Raw genomic sequence first — 20,233 nt, 5'->3', positions numbered from 1 at the left:
ATTAAACGAGTAGCACCCATAAATTGTAGAAAATGTACAATATTCTGAGCTTTTCTTATCCAACAGTACATGAAAAAATCCATCCTTTAAATCTAAGCAACTGAATATTTTCGATTTTCCTAATTCAGCTGATAAATCATTTAATGTTGGTAACGAGAAGTATTTTTTTTTTATAGCCATATTTAAATCCTTTGGATCCAGACATATTCTTATTGATCCGTTTGGTTTTTCAACAATTACAATTTTATTTACCCAGCTTGTGGGTTCGTTAATTTTAGATATAATTCCAAGTTCAGTTAAACGACTTAGTTCTTCTCTTAACTTTTCTTTCACTTTAATTGGAACTCTGTGTGGTGGTTTTGATACGGGCGTATGATTTTCTTTTAATTTAATTGAATATGGGTTCTTAAAACAACCTACCCCTCTAAACACATCTCTATATTTATGCATTACTTCAATTTTCTTTATATTTGTTTTTTTTTAGTGCATTTACTGCGTTCTGTTTATTAATTTTAATTTGAGAAAGGTTTCTAAGCCTAAGATGGATACTGCATCATTTGTTGCAACAATAAAGTGTTCATGAGACATGGTGTTTTTGTTATTTAATACCTTCATTTTCAATTTGGTTATGCCTATTACCTCAATATTTGTACCCCCATATGCTTCTACATTTATGCTCTTATTTTGTAGTGTTATGTCATCTACTGATCTTAAAATTTTGTTATACGTTTTTAATGAGATTATATTTACATCAGAGTCTGATGGGCACTATCGAATAGTCACTATCGAACTATTCGATAGTAGTTCACTATTCGAACTATTCGATAGTCTTTCCAAAACTATTCGAATAGTTAAAACATTCGAATAGTCACGATATATTCGATAGTTTTAAAACTATTCGAATAGTTTTTATTCATTCGAATAGTTCGAATAGTTCGAATAGTTTTTATTCATTCGAATAGTTCGAATAGTTCGAATAGTTTCATTCGAATAGTTCGAATAGTTCGAATAGTTTTTATTCATTCGAATAGTTCGAATAGTTTTTATTCATTCGAATAGTTCGAATAGTTTTTATTTATTCGAATAGTTCGAAATTTCGAATAGTTTTCATTGTTTTCATTCATTCGAATATATATTTTTTTCATTGTTTTTTTTTCTAAGTGAATTATCAAATCATAAATTCGTAATAGTTTAATTATTATTTTTTTTAAATTTTAATTGAGTATTTACTATTTAAACAAATATGACATAATATAATTAATAATTATGTTATATTACATTTGAAATATAATAATTAATATTCAATAGTCTATTATCTATTTAAATATTAAAAATAAAATGTTTACCTAGCTAGTTGTAAAAAATATTTTAGTTTCATAAAAGTAAAATAATCTAATTATTTTGAATGGTTAAACTTTTTTTAATGCTAAATTAAAAAGTATTTGAACAAAAATGTCATTACATAATAATAAATATATAACTTTAAAATGTGTACAGCAAGTTCTTAAAATGTATTATTTATTATATTTTATAATATTACAATTTACAACTCACTACAAAACAAAATCATAATTATTTTAAAAAACTTAACATTTAAAATCCTTTAATAAAAAAAATATAAGATGAAACAATGGAAATCAAAATCATTTATCTTTCTAAATTTGCATTTAAAAATATTAGTTTATCCACATTATCTGGTAATAATCTATTTCGTCTGGCACTGACTATTTGACCGGCTTTAGAAAATACTCTCTCCGATGGTACAGATGTAGCAGGTATACAAGAGTATTTTAAAGCTACTTCACATAATGCACCTAACATTTGTTTATTATTTTTCCAAAATAATATTGGATCATCTTGAATGTTTAAAAATTCAATATTCATGTACTGTTTGAATAATGTTGCTGCTGTACTGGAATATGTTGTCTGAGACCGAAGTGTGGCGACTGTTGTTTCTAAATATGTTAATAAATTTTCTTGTAAAGAAATAGATTGGCTGCTGTGTTCTAGTTGTTCTGCAGTTGTCAAAGTGGTGTGATTTACACTTTGTTCAAGTATAGTTCTCTCAGGTGCTAAATAAAATTAATTAGATAAAATTAATTTGAATGTAAATTCTAAATAAAACAAATTAAAGTATGGTTTATTAAAATCAGTTTGCAGTTTTACACATTTGAACTAAAATTAAATTTCATTTTAGTTGCCTAACTAAGCTTATAGTTTAAAGTTTATACTTATAATAGTTTATGGTTCATATTTTATACATCATAATATTCATAATGTATTTAAATAACATACTAATATAGCATATAATATTGTTATTCATCTTTTAAGATGTTTATAAATTTATAAATGTATTATTTCATTCATTTTGTTTAGATATTTAAGTTATATTTAATATTTATCATGTTTTAATAAAATTTAATAATCTATAAAAAAAAATGAATTGCTATAATTTTCTATGAATGTAAAAATTATAAATTAATTCTATAAACAGTACCTATACATAAGTCATACATACGAAATGGGTTGATGATAACTTAAAGAATACATTTGTAATTATATATTTTTATATTTAAAAAAAAAATTAAAAACTATAAATACTGATGGGTTTTATAGGACATAGAATATAATGTGTGTTATAATAGTCTGCATTTTAAGAATTTTATAAGCTAAAAGGTTAAACTTTTATTTTGTTTATGTTTTGTAATACATTATAGTTTATAATTCATAGTTTGTAATTTTATATGTTATAGTGGTCATTATTAACCAAAATTTTAGTAGAAATAATTAAATTATTAAAAATATATTTGTACTAGATATTTTTAATGTGAAACATAAACTTTATAACTTCTGGCTGGCAATGTAAATAATAAGTATCTATTACAAAAAAAAAAAAAGTATAAAGCAGAAAAACAAATTTTATAAAACTGATTTACCATTAGTTTTAATGTAGTCAGCTATCTCTTTTTGAACTTCTTGTTCAGCGTTATTGGCATTATCATTTGATGTAAATGCAGCTTTCTTAAATCGAGGATCTAATATAGTAGCCTTAGAGTATAAATGTGATGGATACATTTCTTCAATATCATTAAATCTTTTTGCTGTTTCTTCAAGCATTTTTTTCTTTAAAAACTTGCCTGTATAAGTCACTGGATTCTTATTATTAACTGATAATAATAAACCTATTGAATATAATTAAGGGGGTTCTAGTCGGTCATTTTCTAAGGAGTAAGATTTAGGCAAATTATGTGTCACGTATAACCTGGCCATATCAATGTGTGCGAATGTAAATGATCATTAGTGTGTGTGCGCGCTGCCGCGCTGGTGTACAGTGTTCAATAATGCATTACGACCCGTATCCGCATTCTAAGAATCAAACAATAGACTACATTACTTGTAAGTTATAGTCTACCGGGTACCCACTACCCGCACGCATCATACACTACTATTATTATAATATAATATTTTTTTTTGTATTATTTATAAATGCATAGATAAAAAAGAGCTATAAAGAGCTCACGGTAAATTGCGACCCATTTTTAATTTTTTATGTAAATTGCGGCCCGGGCATATTTTGTACATACGTAAACTGCGGCCTGGCTATATTTTATATATACCTAAATTGCGGCCTGGATATAATTTTTACTACCTACCAAATATTTTTATTCATAAGTAATAATTACGTCAAAGGTTTTTATTGAAAAATCAATATTTTCCTTCTCATTTTCAGACTTAGGACTGTCATATAATTATATCAATTGCTCAAGCAATGCTGTTTTTTTGTTTTTAATTAAAAATATTATATTATTAGCAATTAGTAATAATGTGTATGGTTAAAAACCAACCTTACGTATGTTATAAAAGTACATAGGCCGCAATTTACGTAGTACCTATATTGTATTTATAACTATGACCTTTTTTGGGGCAATTTACCGACTCCGAGATAAAGATAACGCACAATAAATCCAATCAACATCAGTGATCTGTTTATTTTTTAATACTGCATGATTTAGTAGAAATCATAAGTACAATGTACATACATAATTACATAAGTACGTAGAAATTTAAGTTGCTATAGCGTGATAATAATTATTCAGTGTAGCATTTTAAATTTTTAAATTTTTAAACAATTCATATTTTTTTAATACATATTTTTAAAAACGATTTATCTTGTAAAAGCATATTTTATTTTATAATAGATAGGTAGTAATAAATATTATATTAAAGCAAAAAATAATAATAAATGTATATAGGTATACCGTTACCTACCTTACATATTTATATATTACCTATTATGTAAATATTATTTAGAAAGAATAACTTATGGTACCTAGTAAATAAATGTAAAAATGTAAAAAAAAAACTAATGTTGGACATAATTACAGTTCAATTTATACAAAGAATAAACTGAAAAAAGTATTCAATAAAAAAAGCAATAGGTACCTAGTTTATTAGCTTAACTCATTCAGTCCATCTCTCAATGGTAAATTTCTATCATAGCGTGGATCAACCATTTCAGGTAATAAACAATTATTATAAAAGTTAACTAAATGGGGTAACATTTTTACTTCCCAAAAATTGTCATCTCTTTTTATTTTTTCATAAAGGATACCTCGAGAAGTCCAAATACAAAAATAGCAAAACTTTTTTTTCGAGATGTGGAGTTGCCCCTGTACCTGGTAATAATAAGAATTCGTTCGTTTAAGTTGCATTTTTCCATTTTTTATTTCGCAACTCTTTATTTTTTTTTTTGCAATTCCATCTTCAGGCGATATATCCTTAGCGCTTATTGGACATTTGATTTCTACTAAAGAATCCTCATCTATTAGGCCATCTGGAGAAGCAGCTAGAAATGGTAATTCATAATCAATAATTAATCCAGACGACCTTATGGGTTTATTTATAATGTTAGACAACGCCGACTTCGCATTTTCTTCATTTTGTATCCCATATTTCGTTGCGTCGTTACCACAAAAAGAACCGTATAAAATATTTGATACAGTCTTGGCTCGCGACGTTTTGGGTCTAAGTTTACATATATTTCCAAAGACAAAGGCGGTCAATCTTTTTTTTCTATGTAAATGCCACTCCATACATGTATTTTGTCCTTTCGTATCTAAAATTAAAATATATATTATGATAAGTATAATTATTTTATAAAAAAAAAATACATGTTTTACGTACCTTTTTCAATTTGTTCTATTTGCGCTTGCGTTACGTTCAATTCCGATAAAAACAATATTTTTTTAGCATCATATTCGTGTTTAGGCATATCTGGAGATGTTTCTATGTCTGCTGTTGCTCCGTAATGCTGATCTGGTCCCGATATTGTTTTTTTGTAAACGGGAGGATTGAATAATCGACGTTTACTTCTCTGAATACTTTTTGAAGTAGATTTTGAAATAAATTTTTTAGTATACAGACCCGGACTGTGTTTTGCAATTTTTTTATGTAACAAATGCAAACGTCTAGGCCCTGCATTGTAGGATGTTACTGCAGCGTTGCACCGTAAATTATACGATCCACGAAGAGAAAAATTTACTCGCTTACCACCAATAAATTTTGCTAAAATTGAGTTGTACGACTCTGCTGCATTATTACTTACTCTGTACAATAAACTTTCAGCATGATATAATACAAGACTTTTCGTTGCAACTAATTCTTCCCAAATACCCAACGATTTCATTTGTGGCACTAAATTTATTTCACCGTCTTTTTGTCCTTTGCAAAAGTAAAACTGACAATTTGTATGATCGCCAAAAACATGACTTGGTCCATTTATTAAATCTTTTTTTAAATTTAATAATTTATGTTCAAATGATATATCTTCATGATGTTTTCTATATTTTACAGCTTCTGTTATTGCATACCTAAGTCTAAGAATTCTATCTTTTATTGCTTGTCTTATATTTCCCGGAATATTTACGCCTCTAGTAGTTCTTCTTTTAGTAGATATGTCTTTTAATTTATTTACATAATTGCGCAGAATATGGTTGGAACATTCAATTTTTTTAATCACAAAATTATACCCGTATGGTTTAGCTAGATGTAGTCTTTTCATCACGCTGCTATCTCCATCACCTAAAATTAAAATATGTGGTTAAAATGCGCTATCAATTTTTTTAATGCTCAAAATTAATATTAAAATATAATCCAATTTAAATTAATACCTATAAGCTTAGAGTATATCAGATTATGCATATCAATACTTCTTTTAAAACCTTCTACAATAATATCTGCTTCCATAGCGGTTGAAGGCAAGTTCCAATTTTTGAAACAAAGGTGTTCTTTAGCATCTATATTATTTTTAGACGTTCTCTGACAAATACAACAATACTTATTTCTTACGCCAATGAATAGTTTCATATCGGCTAGATTGCAGCTTTGATTTAAATCTAGGGATAATGCCAATTCTTCCGTGTCATTTATATTCGTGGTTCTAAAAGTGTATTAAAATTATGAATAATACTGTCTAAATTAATATAGTTATTACCTAGCGTTCAAGAGAAATTGAGTTGTACCTAATTCAAATGCTCATAAAAATTTAATTTGACTTTCCGGTAAAAATTTTTTATTTGATAAAAGTAGACAAACTTATGATGAATTTTGTATTGAATTTTAAAACCTTAGATTTAAAACGATAAATTTTTATGAATTTCTAACTCAAAATAAAATTTAAATTGCAAATTTTCGTGATTTTTACGTATTTTGTCAAAATTCGAACTTTGAATGCTTATTAAAAAAATTGTGACGATGTATTTTTAATAATTTTTAACTGTCGGTGTAGCTATATTATATTATATCGTTTATGTCGTTGTATATATTAGGAGCCTTGAATTAAAATTTGAAGCTTTTTCACCAAACGAATAAAATATTACTGTAATTTATAAAAAAAAAAAAAAACTAAAAAGATCGAAAAGTTCAAATGTCTATAAACAACTTAAAAAGATTTGAAATATTTTGAAAATTTTATCTAGTATAGAAAATTTTAGTATAAACATTTAGTGAAAATTTCATGTTTCTACGGTAATCAGTTTTGGAGTTACACCAATATCTAAAATCAATTTTTTCAAAAAATTTTTTTTTTGTTTTTCCCGGTGCTTTTGATGCTTTTATAAACGATTGGGAATTTCATGTACACAGACACAAAAAAAATTTTAAACAAAAATTTAAAAAAAAAACCACACACACAACGACACAACATTGTAAAATCAATACATTCATCGCTCCGCTCAGAATCTAAAAGTGGACTTCGCGTATAAAGCTATACATTGGAATGGACAACTCTCTAACTCTCTATCTCCAACACAAGCCTTTTTTCGAAAAAAAAAAAAATAAAAACAAAACAATTAGACTGAGGCGAGCCGCTTCGTACTTTTAAAATATTACTATACTTTTTGAACCAAATTTTGGATATTTTTCTCAATTAATACTATAGTTTTATTTTATGTTTTTTTACTTACAACTGGACATTACGCTGTGATGTTACTAATTGTCGTTCACTGCTACTACATGGTATCATTGTTAGGGCATTATTGTCTTCGGAAATGTCATTATGCCCTACTACAAGATCGGTTTTCTGTGAAAATTTACAAATAAAAAATATAATCTTGGACAAAGAACTATACTATGTGAATATGTGGATCACTGATTTGTTTATATTCATCCCTAAAGAAGTTTAGTCTTATATATCTATTATAAAGTCATTTTTATAACATGAAATACTCGTTTTCATATTATTTTTTTATGCAAAACAACTTCTAATCTTCGTGATTTTCTAAGGTATTTAACCAGCAAAATTGAATTTTATATTCTGATATGTATGGTGTTCATATAATTTTACATAAAAATGTGTAACATTTTTATAATAATATTTTGTGAAATTAAAATTTAATATGACCAGTGACCTAACCAAAAGCAATTATGACAGGTTTTTCAATTTAATTGTACAAACATTAACTTCACTTACCTTTTTTTTTACAAGTGCAGCAATATTTCCTTTATTTTTTCTGCTTTTACTCGGAAAACATTTTGATTTTTTACCCATTCGCCAATTTTTCGTATTATCCATCGTTAAAAATATTTGAAAATAGGTAGGTAAAAAAAAAATCACAATATGTTCAAATTACAATCAAAAATAAGAACTGTGGTATAAGAGTAAGGTTTATGACTGACTAAATGTGATTATGTGAATTTGCAGTTTTGTGGTGTATTATAGAAAAACATTATTATTATTATTGTTATTATTATTATTATTGAACGTATATTATAATATGATAAACATCGAAAATTGTTTCTCGGTAAATGGTCGGCATCCGGTCGACGCGCGACGATCCGGGTAAACGTCGCGTAATTAATTGGTTATCGGTATTTGGCGTTCTCGCACTCGCAGGCACATGTCAGGTTAAATTATATTAGAAAAAAGTATTCAGTTACTCTTCGTGTAAAAACATACTTCGGCTGTGACAAAATTGTGAGACTTAGGTTGGTGTTATTTTAATTCTGTAAAAATCCTAAAATATTTTAACACCTCCTCTATAGAACGGACGAAGAGTTTTTTTATAAATATTAATTTATTCAATACATATGATTGAGCGAAAATGTTGTAAAAACTGAAAGTTGTATGATATTATAATACTGTCAAAAATTAAAACTTAAAAAAATTACCCCGACGGTTCTACAGAGGAGATGTTAAGAAATGTTATTATTTTTACAGCATTAAAATCGAACCATCCGAAGTCTCACAATTTTGTCATAGCGGAACATCTAAAAACGATATTTTTTGATCGACTGGAACCACCTTAAATAAGAAAATATTATTCAAAATTAAAATTATAGTTGTTGTTCTACTTAGTGTACAGATATTTAGTATTACCTACCTCTTAATAATGGAATAACTTTTGCTAAGGTTGGTCGTTGTTCTGAGGATATTTGTATAGTTAAGCTTTCAAATGGTTTTAAAAGTATAACAAAATCGTTTATACTTTCCCATTGGTCATTTGATGGCATTTTTGGACATCTTGATAAGCTCATTGAAACCAGCATCAAAGGTTCTTTGACTATTAACAAACGTTCCATCATTGTTAGTGTACTATTCCAACGAATTGGCATGTCTTGTTTTAACTTAAGAATTGGAGAATTAAGTTGTTTTTGTTTCTCATTAAGAGCCCTGGTTGATACCTCACTGTGCTTAAAATGCCCAACAATAGAACGACACATTTTAACCAGCTTCATCATTTCTACTTCTTCGGTGTGGTCGGTTTCAATGTCACTTTCATCGAAATCACTTTTTAATGCATTTTTTACAGCATTATTTAACTTATGAGCAGCACATGGGATATGATTAAGTCCAAGGAGTCTTATTGCTGCCTTAATATTTGCACCAGAGTCTGTTACAATTGCAACAATTTTATCTTCTATAGTCCATTATTTTATTACATCTGTAAGTACTTCAGATAAATACTGTGCTGTATGATTAGATTCTAGTTTTCTGGTGGTTAATACGTATGTTTTTAAATTTAAATCAATGTCAAAAAAATTCACAGTCACAGTTATAAATGATATTGTATTCAATGAAGTCCAAACGTCTGATGTAAGTGATACATATTTTGCTTGAGACAAAATAGTTTCAATCTTATGTCTAGTTGATTCATACAAATTTGGTATAAGCGTTGTTCCAATGAGTTTGCGACTAGGCAACTTATAACGTGAATCAAGTAGGTTAATAAGTTTTTGAAATCCACTGTTTTCTACAATTGATAATGGTTGCATGTCTTCTGCAATCATTTGAACAACAGCTTTGTAAAATTGGTCCACTTTACTTTCAGGTGGTAAGCTAAACCTATCAACAAATAATTGCATCATTGATTTATAAAGAATCAAAATTTAAAATATAAATAGGTATATTTGTATGTGTACGATTGTACAAATAGTACTTAAGTATATGAAATATTAATAACATTACCTATTCATAAGTGTCAATTGTTTTTGTCTTTTTGGAGGTGGTCCTGGAATCTGTACAGTATGTTGTTCATGAGAATGAGTCACTGATGTAGAACCTAAAGAATATTATTAAATCTAATTAATGTTCATATTAAAAGACTAAGAAGTTTTACAAATTAATACATAATTTAAAAATAATTAAATTTTGAAATTCTTATTTTTATTGAGGTTACTTCTTTTCATAAAAAGTGAATTTTAGATATGTCTTCATACTATACCTATTGACAATTTTGGATTTTAATTTTTATGTCAGTTATATTTTTTAGAAATATTATGTTGAATTTTGTCTTTTTTTTAGTAGAAGGTAAAATGAATAATGATGTACATAAAAAAAAAAAATCATTAACTTAGGAATGATAATTTAAATTATATTTGTATTAAACAATGCTCTAAAATACTGTAAAAAGAAGATGGTCATTAGTCATTACTCATTATTAATTATTACCTATTTAGTATTTATTAATTTAGATTTTAATATTTATTGAAGTGTTATATTTTTTCTCGGTAAACAATTATTTTTTATATAATTCTTCAATTTTTTATTTTTTTTTTTTTTTAAAAAAAGATTCAATCTGTAAACATAATTACAATAAGCATATGAGCAAAAAGATATTATATTGGCATTTGGCTGTGAATACTTGAGGGAAGTAGTTAATATTTAGAAGTTACCCAGCAATAACAGTATAACACTCGATGAGGCTATTTTTAACATATAAAATACAAACCTACTTTTTTTTAAGTTAACCGATTAGCTAATTAAGTCGCGACATCAGCGCCTTTTATTTTTTTTGGTGGATTACCAGGAATGTTTGCTTGGTTCAGTGCAAGAATTATAAAAAAAGTTTAAAAAAGAAATGCCCCTATTTACTAATTATTAATTATTATCCCCATCAGATTTTTAATTTTTAAATATTTGTGTTGATGTGTCAAGTGTATATAATATATAGTATATAAGTGCAAATTTTTAAAAGTAAAATACTTCTAAAGATTTTAAAAAATACTTAAACATTTAAAATTTAAAATTTAAAATATAAAAATGTAAATTACCTGTAGACGTTGATGGTTCGTTGGAGACATTTATGTCATCAAGCTCTTCAATTTGTGTCGCTAATTTGTTAGCTTCTAATACCGTACTATATGTTTCCGACGTAAATGGTCCCAAACATTTGATGTATTGTTTGAATATTTTATTTTAAGCTTACATAATTTGCATTGAATTTGACCTGGAGAATTAGGATCTTTATCCATATAATTCCAAACACCAGAGCGATTTTTTTTATACATTGTCAATAATAAAACACAAAAATACTAATTTTCAAAACAAAATTCGATTAAGAAACACAATAAATAAAAAAGTAAGAAACTAAGAACGTACTGTGTATGTACTCTTTATGATATGAAAGACATATTCTAAATGATCGTAGTTAATGAGTTAGGTAGTAGTTGTAATTTTTAGGGTACAAATTTCAATAGGTATGTATATTGTCGCTAAAAATGTTGGTATATTGAATGTGGTTTGGGTTTGTGAGAAAAAGGTCTATGATTTTTACTTATTTTTAGTTTTTGCGTCTCTTTTTATACACAAAAACATCATACCTAATAATAATATTACTACGATAATAATATTATGTTCTTGATCTTCAATAATAAGAATGCGATGCCGCCGTCGCCGGTCTAAAGTCTTGAAAATACAATAGAGCAACAGGCAATTACCTAGAATAGGACGGCGACCCGTTGGTCGATAAAGATAAATTGTAAATATCAGTATAACACCCCATTCCCCATGGTCATTTAACTAGAATTTAGTATTCACGAGTAGTATTTTGTATTTACTATTTACTACTTACTAGTTAGTAGTTACTACTTAGTAACTGTACAAGAATTTGAAGGATTCGTCGCTAAAATGTAAAAACCCGGATGGTTACCCATATTGGAGTTAGTATATATTATATATGCGCGGATTTATACGCATTTGCATATTTATTCTGGCTGATTGTATGATATGCTAAAGTGCTAATATGCTAAGTGAGCATAAAATATTGTTTCATAGTAAGACGATTTTAAAAATGAAACTTTTTTAGTGCATATTTTTGCAAATATTTAATATTTATCCATTTTTTCTATTTTAAAGGCTTATTTTAAGATTTTAATTGCATATTATGATGTTTTTTTTTTTTTAATAAATCATATTTTTTATTTGTTGCATATTTCAACGTTTTACTGTTTTAGTGCATAGGTATATTTATGCATATTTAAAATATTTAAGGGCATATTTGGTTGGTTTTTAATGCATATAAATCTATGCTCTAGTAATAACTTACGAATTGAAATATTCGAATAATCCATCTCCATAAAAATTAAAAATCAAACTATTTGAAACTTATTCGAACTATTCGAATATTCCTCCGAAATATTCGATAGTGCTATTCGAATAGTCTTCCGAAATATTCGATAGTGCTATTCGAATAGTCTTTCGAACTATTCGATAGTGCTATTCGAATAGTCATTCGAACTATTCGATAGTTTATCAGCCTATTCGATAGTTTTTATTTAAAAACTACTATTCGGTCATGTAAAAAACATTCGAATAGATATTCGATAGTTTTTTCAAACTATCGAATACTATTCGATAGTGTAAACTATTCGGTAGTGCCCATCACTACGGCGGATCAGACCCAGGTCTAGTTTAAATTTTATTAGTAATTTATCTTCAATTAGAACGTTCTCTACCCAAGTTATATGATTAATTTTTCTATTTGTTTTGGTTATTGAATCACAAAAATATTCATTTTCACTTTCACTAGATGCCTTGTCTTTACCTGTATTAATTTTAAGTTCCCTCACATTGTTTTTATTTAAATTTGTTTTACATACCTGAGCAAAATGGTTATCCTTACCACACCTCAGACATTTTCTTCCTCTTGCTGGACAGCTATCCGCGTCTGTATGACTTTTTCCGCACTTCATACAGTTTATCCTTGAATCCATTGACATCTGTTTGTATTGATTATCATAATTTTTCTTGTCTTGATGATCTTCTTTTTCCCATCTTATGTTCTTCTCATATGTTCTTCTTTGTTGATATTAACCTTTTTTATGTTGTATTGAGCGTATTGCATCAACACTAATTTCTGTTTCTGATTGTATTTGTTTAGTTTGTATTTTTCTGATTTCTGCTAGTCTCAAATGTTCTATAGCATCTTTCAAACTTAACTCACCCATTTTGATAAGTCTCTCTTGTGTCTCCATATCATTAGTTCCAAGTACCATTTTATCACGTATAAGTTTTTCTTTATTTGTAAACTCACAGTTTTGAGCCAAATTTCTTATTTCTGTTAAGAAATTATCAAATGATTCACCCTCTATTTGTTTTCTATTATAAAAGAGAAATCGTGCATGTAAAATATTTTTCTTTGGATTGCAGTAAGTTTCAAATAATTTTATTTCATCATCATATGTTCTTGGTTTAATTGTCTTTTCAAATGTATTATAAGCCTCCAATGCGTCTTCACCAATCAGATTCAGTAAAATTGCTATTTTTCTGTCATCATCACTTTTATTCAAACCACTTGCTAATAAATAAATTTCAAATGATTGTTTAAATCGTTTCCAATTTTCACTCAGATTACCTTCAAGTTTGAGATGATTTGGTACATTGCAATTGTTGGCCATGGTTAATAATTAAGTCTATTATTCACAAAATCGACTGCGCCATGTGATGTATTAAATAAAACACCATTTTTTGTTACATAGTTATTTATTTTGATGATCTTTGTAATGAAAAATGTTTTTACTGAGAGCGTGGTTTTTATCAAAAAGTGTGTAGGATGTGTGATAACTGATAGTTCAGTTATCACACATATTAACTATACCAATACATTACACTTGAATACAGGTCAAAAGTTATGATTTTCCAACAGTTTTCAAAAAAATTTAGTAAAACAAAAAAAAAGTGACAGAAAAACGGAAATTTTTACGCAAAATCAGTTTTCGACCAAATCGATTTTTTTATATGGCTGTAATTCAAAAACTCATCACTGTAAATACTTGAAAATTTTATCAGTTATTTAGATTGTGTTTTCTTTACATGAATTAATTTTCAAAACATTTTGACTTTTTTTGAGGTACTTATAGACAACTGAAATTTTCAATTTTTCTGAAATTTTTTTTTGAAGTGTCGATAAAAGTTTTTTGCCCAATCAAAACACTTGAAAATTGAATACAAAGTTCCTCATAAGTTATTCTTATAGTGATTAAAAAATTATAAGAATACATAGGCACAATTTTTTTTATTAGTATTTGAAGTTCAAATATTGACAAAAATTCGTCAAAACCATGAATATTTGCAAACTATCCTTTAGTTCAAAATTCATAAAATTGTTTGTGTTTATATCTAAGGTTAAAAAATTCAACACTAAGTTTTCCATAACGATGGCCCCTAGGAAAAACGTCATATCTTGATTTTTGCAATATTCAAATTTAAGTTCTTATTCTGTTTTTTAAAATATCCATTTAAACATTTTATTACATATCATGTAGTTTATGATCATAAAAAACATGAAAAAATTAATTTTCATCGAGTTTTTTGAGATACTATCTTAAAAAAAGTAGCATCTATACTTACGACCTTCTTTGATGACGATAAGCAATAAAAAAAATTTGTACTATCTAAACTTACGATTTTTTTCATTGGTAATAAGCTTTTATTGGTTTTATATTTTAACAAAGTTAAAAATATAAGGTAACTACCTATAAAAGTTATAATAAAATAAACACAAGTAACTTTTAATAAGTTATATTTAATAAAATTAAATAATAATATTACAAATTGTTATAAAACGAAAAACCGAACTTCTTTTTAATATTGTTAAAATATGAAAATAATAAAAATAATAATTATAATACATTTTTAACACGTCATGCCGTGTATTTTGATTGGACTATTGGAGAGATTTGTAGAAATTATGATAGGCCGTTGGAATAAGTCCCATGGAGCATAATGATAATAAATCGGAAATTTTTAATTTTTCGATTGATAACTTTCCATTATAAGCTTTAATTGGTTCACATCGAGGCTGATGTCTACCTCTTTGTTTTTTATGTCCTTTATTAATATCAATTTTGATTAAGTCTGCCGCAATTAAGTCATATCTAATGAATAGTTGAAATGGATTTTTATAATCCACCGTTATTTCTGTAATGCTGTTCCACTTAATTTTGGTACCATCATCCGCAGTTCTTCAGTTGAACTGTTTTTCATTGACTAGGGGCTTGAAATCTAAAAACTCTTCATTCGATACTTCAATCACTGTATAAGGATTTCCGTTAACTTTTGCACAACTGATCAGTGTTACCCATTGTGCCGGGATATAAATGACTTTACCTTTCTGCGCATTTTCAATACACGCGTGCACGCTATCAGCCTCGTTTTGGGTATGCCCTTTTTCCAAAAATGTATGAGTAATTTTAACTTTAAATTTGACAGCCGCATACTCCCACATTACGAATATAACCTATTCCGATTCTGACCACCGCAATTGTCAGAGTAAAAATAAAAACCTTTGACACCATTTTCTTTATTGTGCTTCATGAATTTAAGCAAACATGTGGCGATTTCACTAGAACCCCTTTTTTCCTCACGCTCGTTCCGCGTATAACAATAATAGGCAATTTTTTTAACAATATCATTGTTAGGTAGGTACTTATAATATCACTGTAATAAATTGTACTATCTCGACTTTCGCGACCCGCGATAACATTTATTCGTCTGTCGATCGTAACGACAATAATGTTTTTTCCGATCAGTTGTCAATTGTCATTCGTAGTCTCTCGAACGTTGTACTACCGTCTACTGAAGATCATTATTGTGTATAATATAATAAAACACTTACCAACTTAAAATAAAAGTATACAGTCCACTTTAAATACCGAACAATCATAAACGGTGAAGTTATAGGTCGCCAATTTTCGTTTATAATAAAATGAGCTAACTTCGCTTTTAGGTGTAATTTGTACTTTTTGCAATAAATTCAAAAACTGCTACACAAACCTCTGGATCATTATACGCTCTCGTTTTGACAATATTTTTTTTATCTCTGGCAATAGACTTGTTTTTTAAATGCTCTTCATTAGAAGTCTTCAGCAACACTTTTTCTTCTGGAGTCGCCAACTTAAATTTTTTACATAGATCGCATAAGTTCTTTTTCGGTTTAAAAAAAAAACTAAGATTGAAATGTTCATTAAATATATCTGTATATTGTTTCAAAGTTGCCTTCTGAGCTTTTTCATTGATAGTATTTAGTATTTTGGCCCATTCTAAATAAAACCGATGCATTTTCGCAATCGATAGATCAGATTCTAAGTATTTTTTTTTCGAATCTTCTCTAGAGTAATCTACTACATGGAACATCGAGATGTGTTGTTTAATACAATCTGTTACTTTCCTTGCATTTTGTGAGGTCGATTTTTATGTAAACCTCTTCGGTCAGATGGTATCACGGTAGAAACGGCTAATTTTTTACTCATATTACCCACTAATTTTTCCGATATATCAAAAACATAATTTTACATACCTGAATTTCTTTATTTTTAATAGGGAAATAATACTTTTTTGACAACTGTCTACGTGAACTCGAATTCGTTGATACTTTTTTATCAAATGTTTTTACGTATCTCGTAATAAAATCCCACTGCCTATTTTTATCTCCTTAACTCCAAAAGTAACCAAATAATTCTTTACGCATTTCCTCACTAATTTTTTCAGAGCACTTCATTCTACATTTACACGATGTACTCATTTGTTTTGCATTTATGGTTTTTCCTATTCTGTTGGTATGTTCTTAACCCAAGTTACATAAACGATTTGCCTTTGTATCTATCCATTCAGACGTATTCTTTGTATGTTTACGAGAAAGTTTATCTTTTAGAGTAATATTTCTATGCTTTTCAATAGTGGTACTGGTACCTGAGTTATCTAGTTCCTTGTAATATAATAAACTAATTAATTAAATAGATATTTTTTATACCCAAATAATATTAAAATTTTATTACAATTGTACTGTTTATTATTAATTATCAATAATCAAGAGAATAATGAAGCTCTTATGTTTAAACAAAAATTAATAAATAAAATAAATATAATAATAAAAGTAAATTAATAAATTATAGTAAGCACCTAATACAAAACTACAGAAGTAGACAAGTAGTTATTATACTCTATTCGCCGTAAGTTGACCCACTAGCTCGACGAAAACCGGTCGTAGCTGCGCAGGCCACCGCGTCTTCGGAGCGCTAGTGTTGATTGTTGTAATTTATAATATAAAATATAATATAATAAAATATAAATAGAATAGATGTCGGAATGTCGGATCACGAAAGACAAATCATAAAATCTTGTTATCAGTGGATATCAGTAACCGGAGACAGTTAACGTAGTTTTTAAATGGTTGCTAAATCGGACAACCAGGTTGTCAAAAAGTGCATTCAGTTATCAAACAATTGCAGTAAACATTATCGCCAAAACAATTTGTTTGTTAAATTAGTTACTAGGTTGCCAAAAACTGCATCGCCAAAACATGCCTATTGTTATAATAAAAATATTAGTAAAATAACTTAACTACTGGAAATTCCCTATGTAGACCTTATCATACTATTATTTGAGTCAATAAAATGTGTTGTGTCGGTGTTGTTAAATAATAAATATAGAAATTATATTCTGTAGATAGCACTGGTACAATATATTTATTTTAAACAGGTGAATGTTTTACCATTAGACACTTCATACATGCTATTATACAATTGTATAACACCTAATGACGTTTTAAACCACCCAACTTTAAAGAACCATAATTGGCCAACTACTTTTTACAATTATAAAAAAGCATGTTACTACTAAAATTTTGAAAAATATCAATATGTCTATATTTTTTAAATTAATGTGTATTTTTGTTACATATTAATGCATATAAAAATTATAATTATAATTATACTATAACAATACATAATTATAAAATTTTAAATTTAAGGCACATCATCACACCGATTTCCAAATCCCAATAAGAATAGAGAGTGTTTTGATAAATGGGTAGAAATTGTTGGTTTCAATCTGAAGTCTCTCGATCCATTAACTGTTTATGAGAAAAAACGCGTTTGTTCAATTCATTTTTTAAAGAATGATATAAGTCCAGTGACCAATAAACTTAAATATTTTGTTGTCCCTAGTTTAAATCTATCTGGTAAGTTTATTTAGTATTTTTTTTTTTATTATTATTAATTAATCGTCATAAATTACATAATACATACAATAAAATGTTATTTACTAGATTTATCTATCTCTTTAAACAGTAGTTTGTGTTGAGATAAAGAGTAATAGAAATTCATAATGATATTTGAATAATGTATGGATTAGTGCTTATTGTTTTTTGTGTTTATAATTTACAGTTCCTAGTACTTGCAGTGTAAAAACAACAGAACCGTCCACTTCTTATAGTGATCCTATTCAGTACGAATCTGGTATGTTAATTTATCTTTTCTGCATAAGTATGAAATACTAATAAATGTTTTTATAATTTGCAGTTCCTAGTGCTTGCCCTGTTAAGTATGATTTGATAGAAGATACTGATTTAGTAGGTATATCAATATTGCCTGATGAGACTGATTCGTCAATTCAACGTATGTATTTTGATTTAATTTTTTTTTAATTTTAAAACATCAATTAATTCATTATTAGATAGATATGTATAACTTGATGCGCATTAATTTCTATACAAATATATTTTTACTACTTTGCTTTGCTTACATACTAATATTAATATTATTAAAATTTAATGTATAAATCTAGTGCATGGTAGTTGTAAAAAACTGAAAACATCTGCTAGAAAGTGCAAATCAAAAACAGGTGAATACTTCATGCTTACTAACTTATCCTTTTTTTTTTAAAAAAAAATCATGGCAACCAAGTTGTTAAAATGCTTTCAGGCCTATTACATTATATTATGTAAATAATAGTAAAATTGTTATAGATATACAGTGCGTTCAAAAAGTTTAGTTTTAGTTATATTAGTATAGTTTTACAGTATATTTTATAGTAGTACAGTTTTATTATAGAATTATAACTGTATTCAAAATTTTAGCCACAAGCCACTTTAATAATTCTTGTGTTTAATAATTTTTGAACACCCTTTATATCACCGCTACATTTTTTTTTTTTTTTAATGTAAATATTTTATAATATTTACTAGTTTGTTTTTTTACCGTAGGTCTTTTGGCAAAGATTGGAGTACACAGCAAAACCAAATTGACCCCAAAATGCAAGTCATTATATGCAGACAGCTTAATATTACAGAGAAGACTACGAAGTGAATCTTTAAAAGCTAAAACATTCAAGCAACGTTTAAAAGCAGCAGAAACCATGTCTGAAAGATATATTTTTGATAACTTGTCTGAAAAACTTTCACCAGCAGCTACTTTGTTTACAAACCTGCAAATTAGAGAGACAAGAAAGAAGAATAAAAGGCGGAGATTTACATTAGACGAAAAGCTCTTGAGTTTGTCATTATATAAAAAAAGTCCAAAATCTTATCGTTTACTATCTTCATTATTTACATTACCATCTCGTCGATTACTTTCTACAATGCTATCAAAAGTTCCAATTGAAACTGGATTATCACCACCCTTGATGGAAGTTTTGAAAGAAAATGTGAAGAAATTAAAGACTAAAGAAAGATATTGTACTTTGATGTTTGATGAGGTGAATTTAAGTACAGAAATTCACTACAACAAAGCATTAGGACGGATAGATGGATTTGAAAATAATGGTAATTTCACAACACAGCAATTCGCAGATCATGCACTTCTATTCATGGTAAAAGGCATCACAAAAAGTTTTAAGCAACCAATAGCATATACATTTGTAAAAGGAGCCACAAATAAGCACCAATTAATTGCATTGATTAAAGAAGTAGTTTCTAGTGTTCAAAATACAGGCCTTGAAATCATTGCCACAATTTGTGATCAAGGCGCTACAAACGAAGGAGCAATAAGATTGTTACATGAAGAAACTAAAGCTTACTACTTGAGAAAAAATGATCAATACAAAGACGATTTTTATGAAATTGAATATGGTCTTTCTGAACTAAAAAAAAAGGATTAAAATAATTCATTTGTTTGATCCCAACATCTTCTCAAGGGTATCAGAAATAATCTTCTTCAAAAAAATTTGTTGTTTGTAACG

At 27.5% G+C, this 20,233-nt stretch overlaps 3 protein-coding genes across 3 annotated transcripts; all 3 read right to left on the bottom strand.

The window, feature by feature from the left end:
• Window positions 1-1,647: 1,647 nt before the first annotated feature.
• On the bottom strand, window positions 1,648-9,081 carry LOC149059873 (E3 SUMO-protein ligase ZBED1-like). The gene is made up of 3 exons (XM_089229878.1): window positions 8,880-9,081; window positions 2,937-3,182; window positions 1,648-2,072 (listed from the first exon to the last, which is right to left on the bottom strand). Exons 1-3 carry the CDS (start codon window positions 9,079-9,081, stop codon window positions 1,648-1,650), a joined length of 873 nt encoding a protein of 290 aa, XP_089086004.1.
• LOC149059875 (uncharacterized) lies at window positions 4,452-5,272 on the bottom strand. The gene is made up of 2 exons (XM_089219933.1): window positions 5,185-5,272; window positions 4,452-5,116 (listed from the first exon to the last, which is right to left on the bottom strand). Exons 1-2 carry the CDS (start codon window positions 5,270-5,272, stop codon window positions 4,452-4,454), a joined length of 753 nt encoding a protein of 250 aa, XP_089076059.1.
• On the bottom strand, window positions 5,287-6,381 carry LOC149059874 (uncharacterized). Its single transcript, XM_089218146.1, has 3 exons — window positions 6,171-6,381; window positions 5,425-6,081; window positions 5,287-5,381 (listed from the first exon to the last, which is right to left on the bottom strand). Exons 1-3 carry the CDS (start codon window positions 6,364-6,366, stop codon window positions 5,287-5,289), a joined length of 948 nt encoding a protein of 315 aa, XP_089074272.1. The 5' UTR covers window positions 6,367-6,381.
• Window positions 9,082-20,233: the final 11,152 nt, after the last annotated feature.

Source organism: Diuraphis noxia, unplaced genomic scaffold, assembly GCF_037042655.1.
Source record: "Diuraphis noxia isolate RWA-SAM2 unplaced genomic scaffold, SU_Dnox_SAM2 contig0001, whole genome shotgun sequence".
NCBI lineage: Eukaryota > Metazoa > Arthropoda > Insecta > Hemiptera > Aphididae > Diuraphis > Diuraphis noxia.
This window is presented reverse-complemented; position numbering and strand designations above follow the sequence as displayed.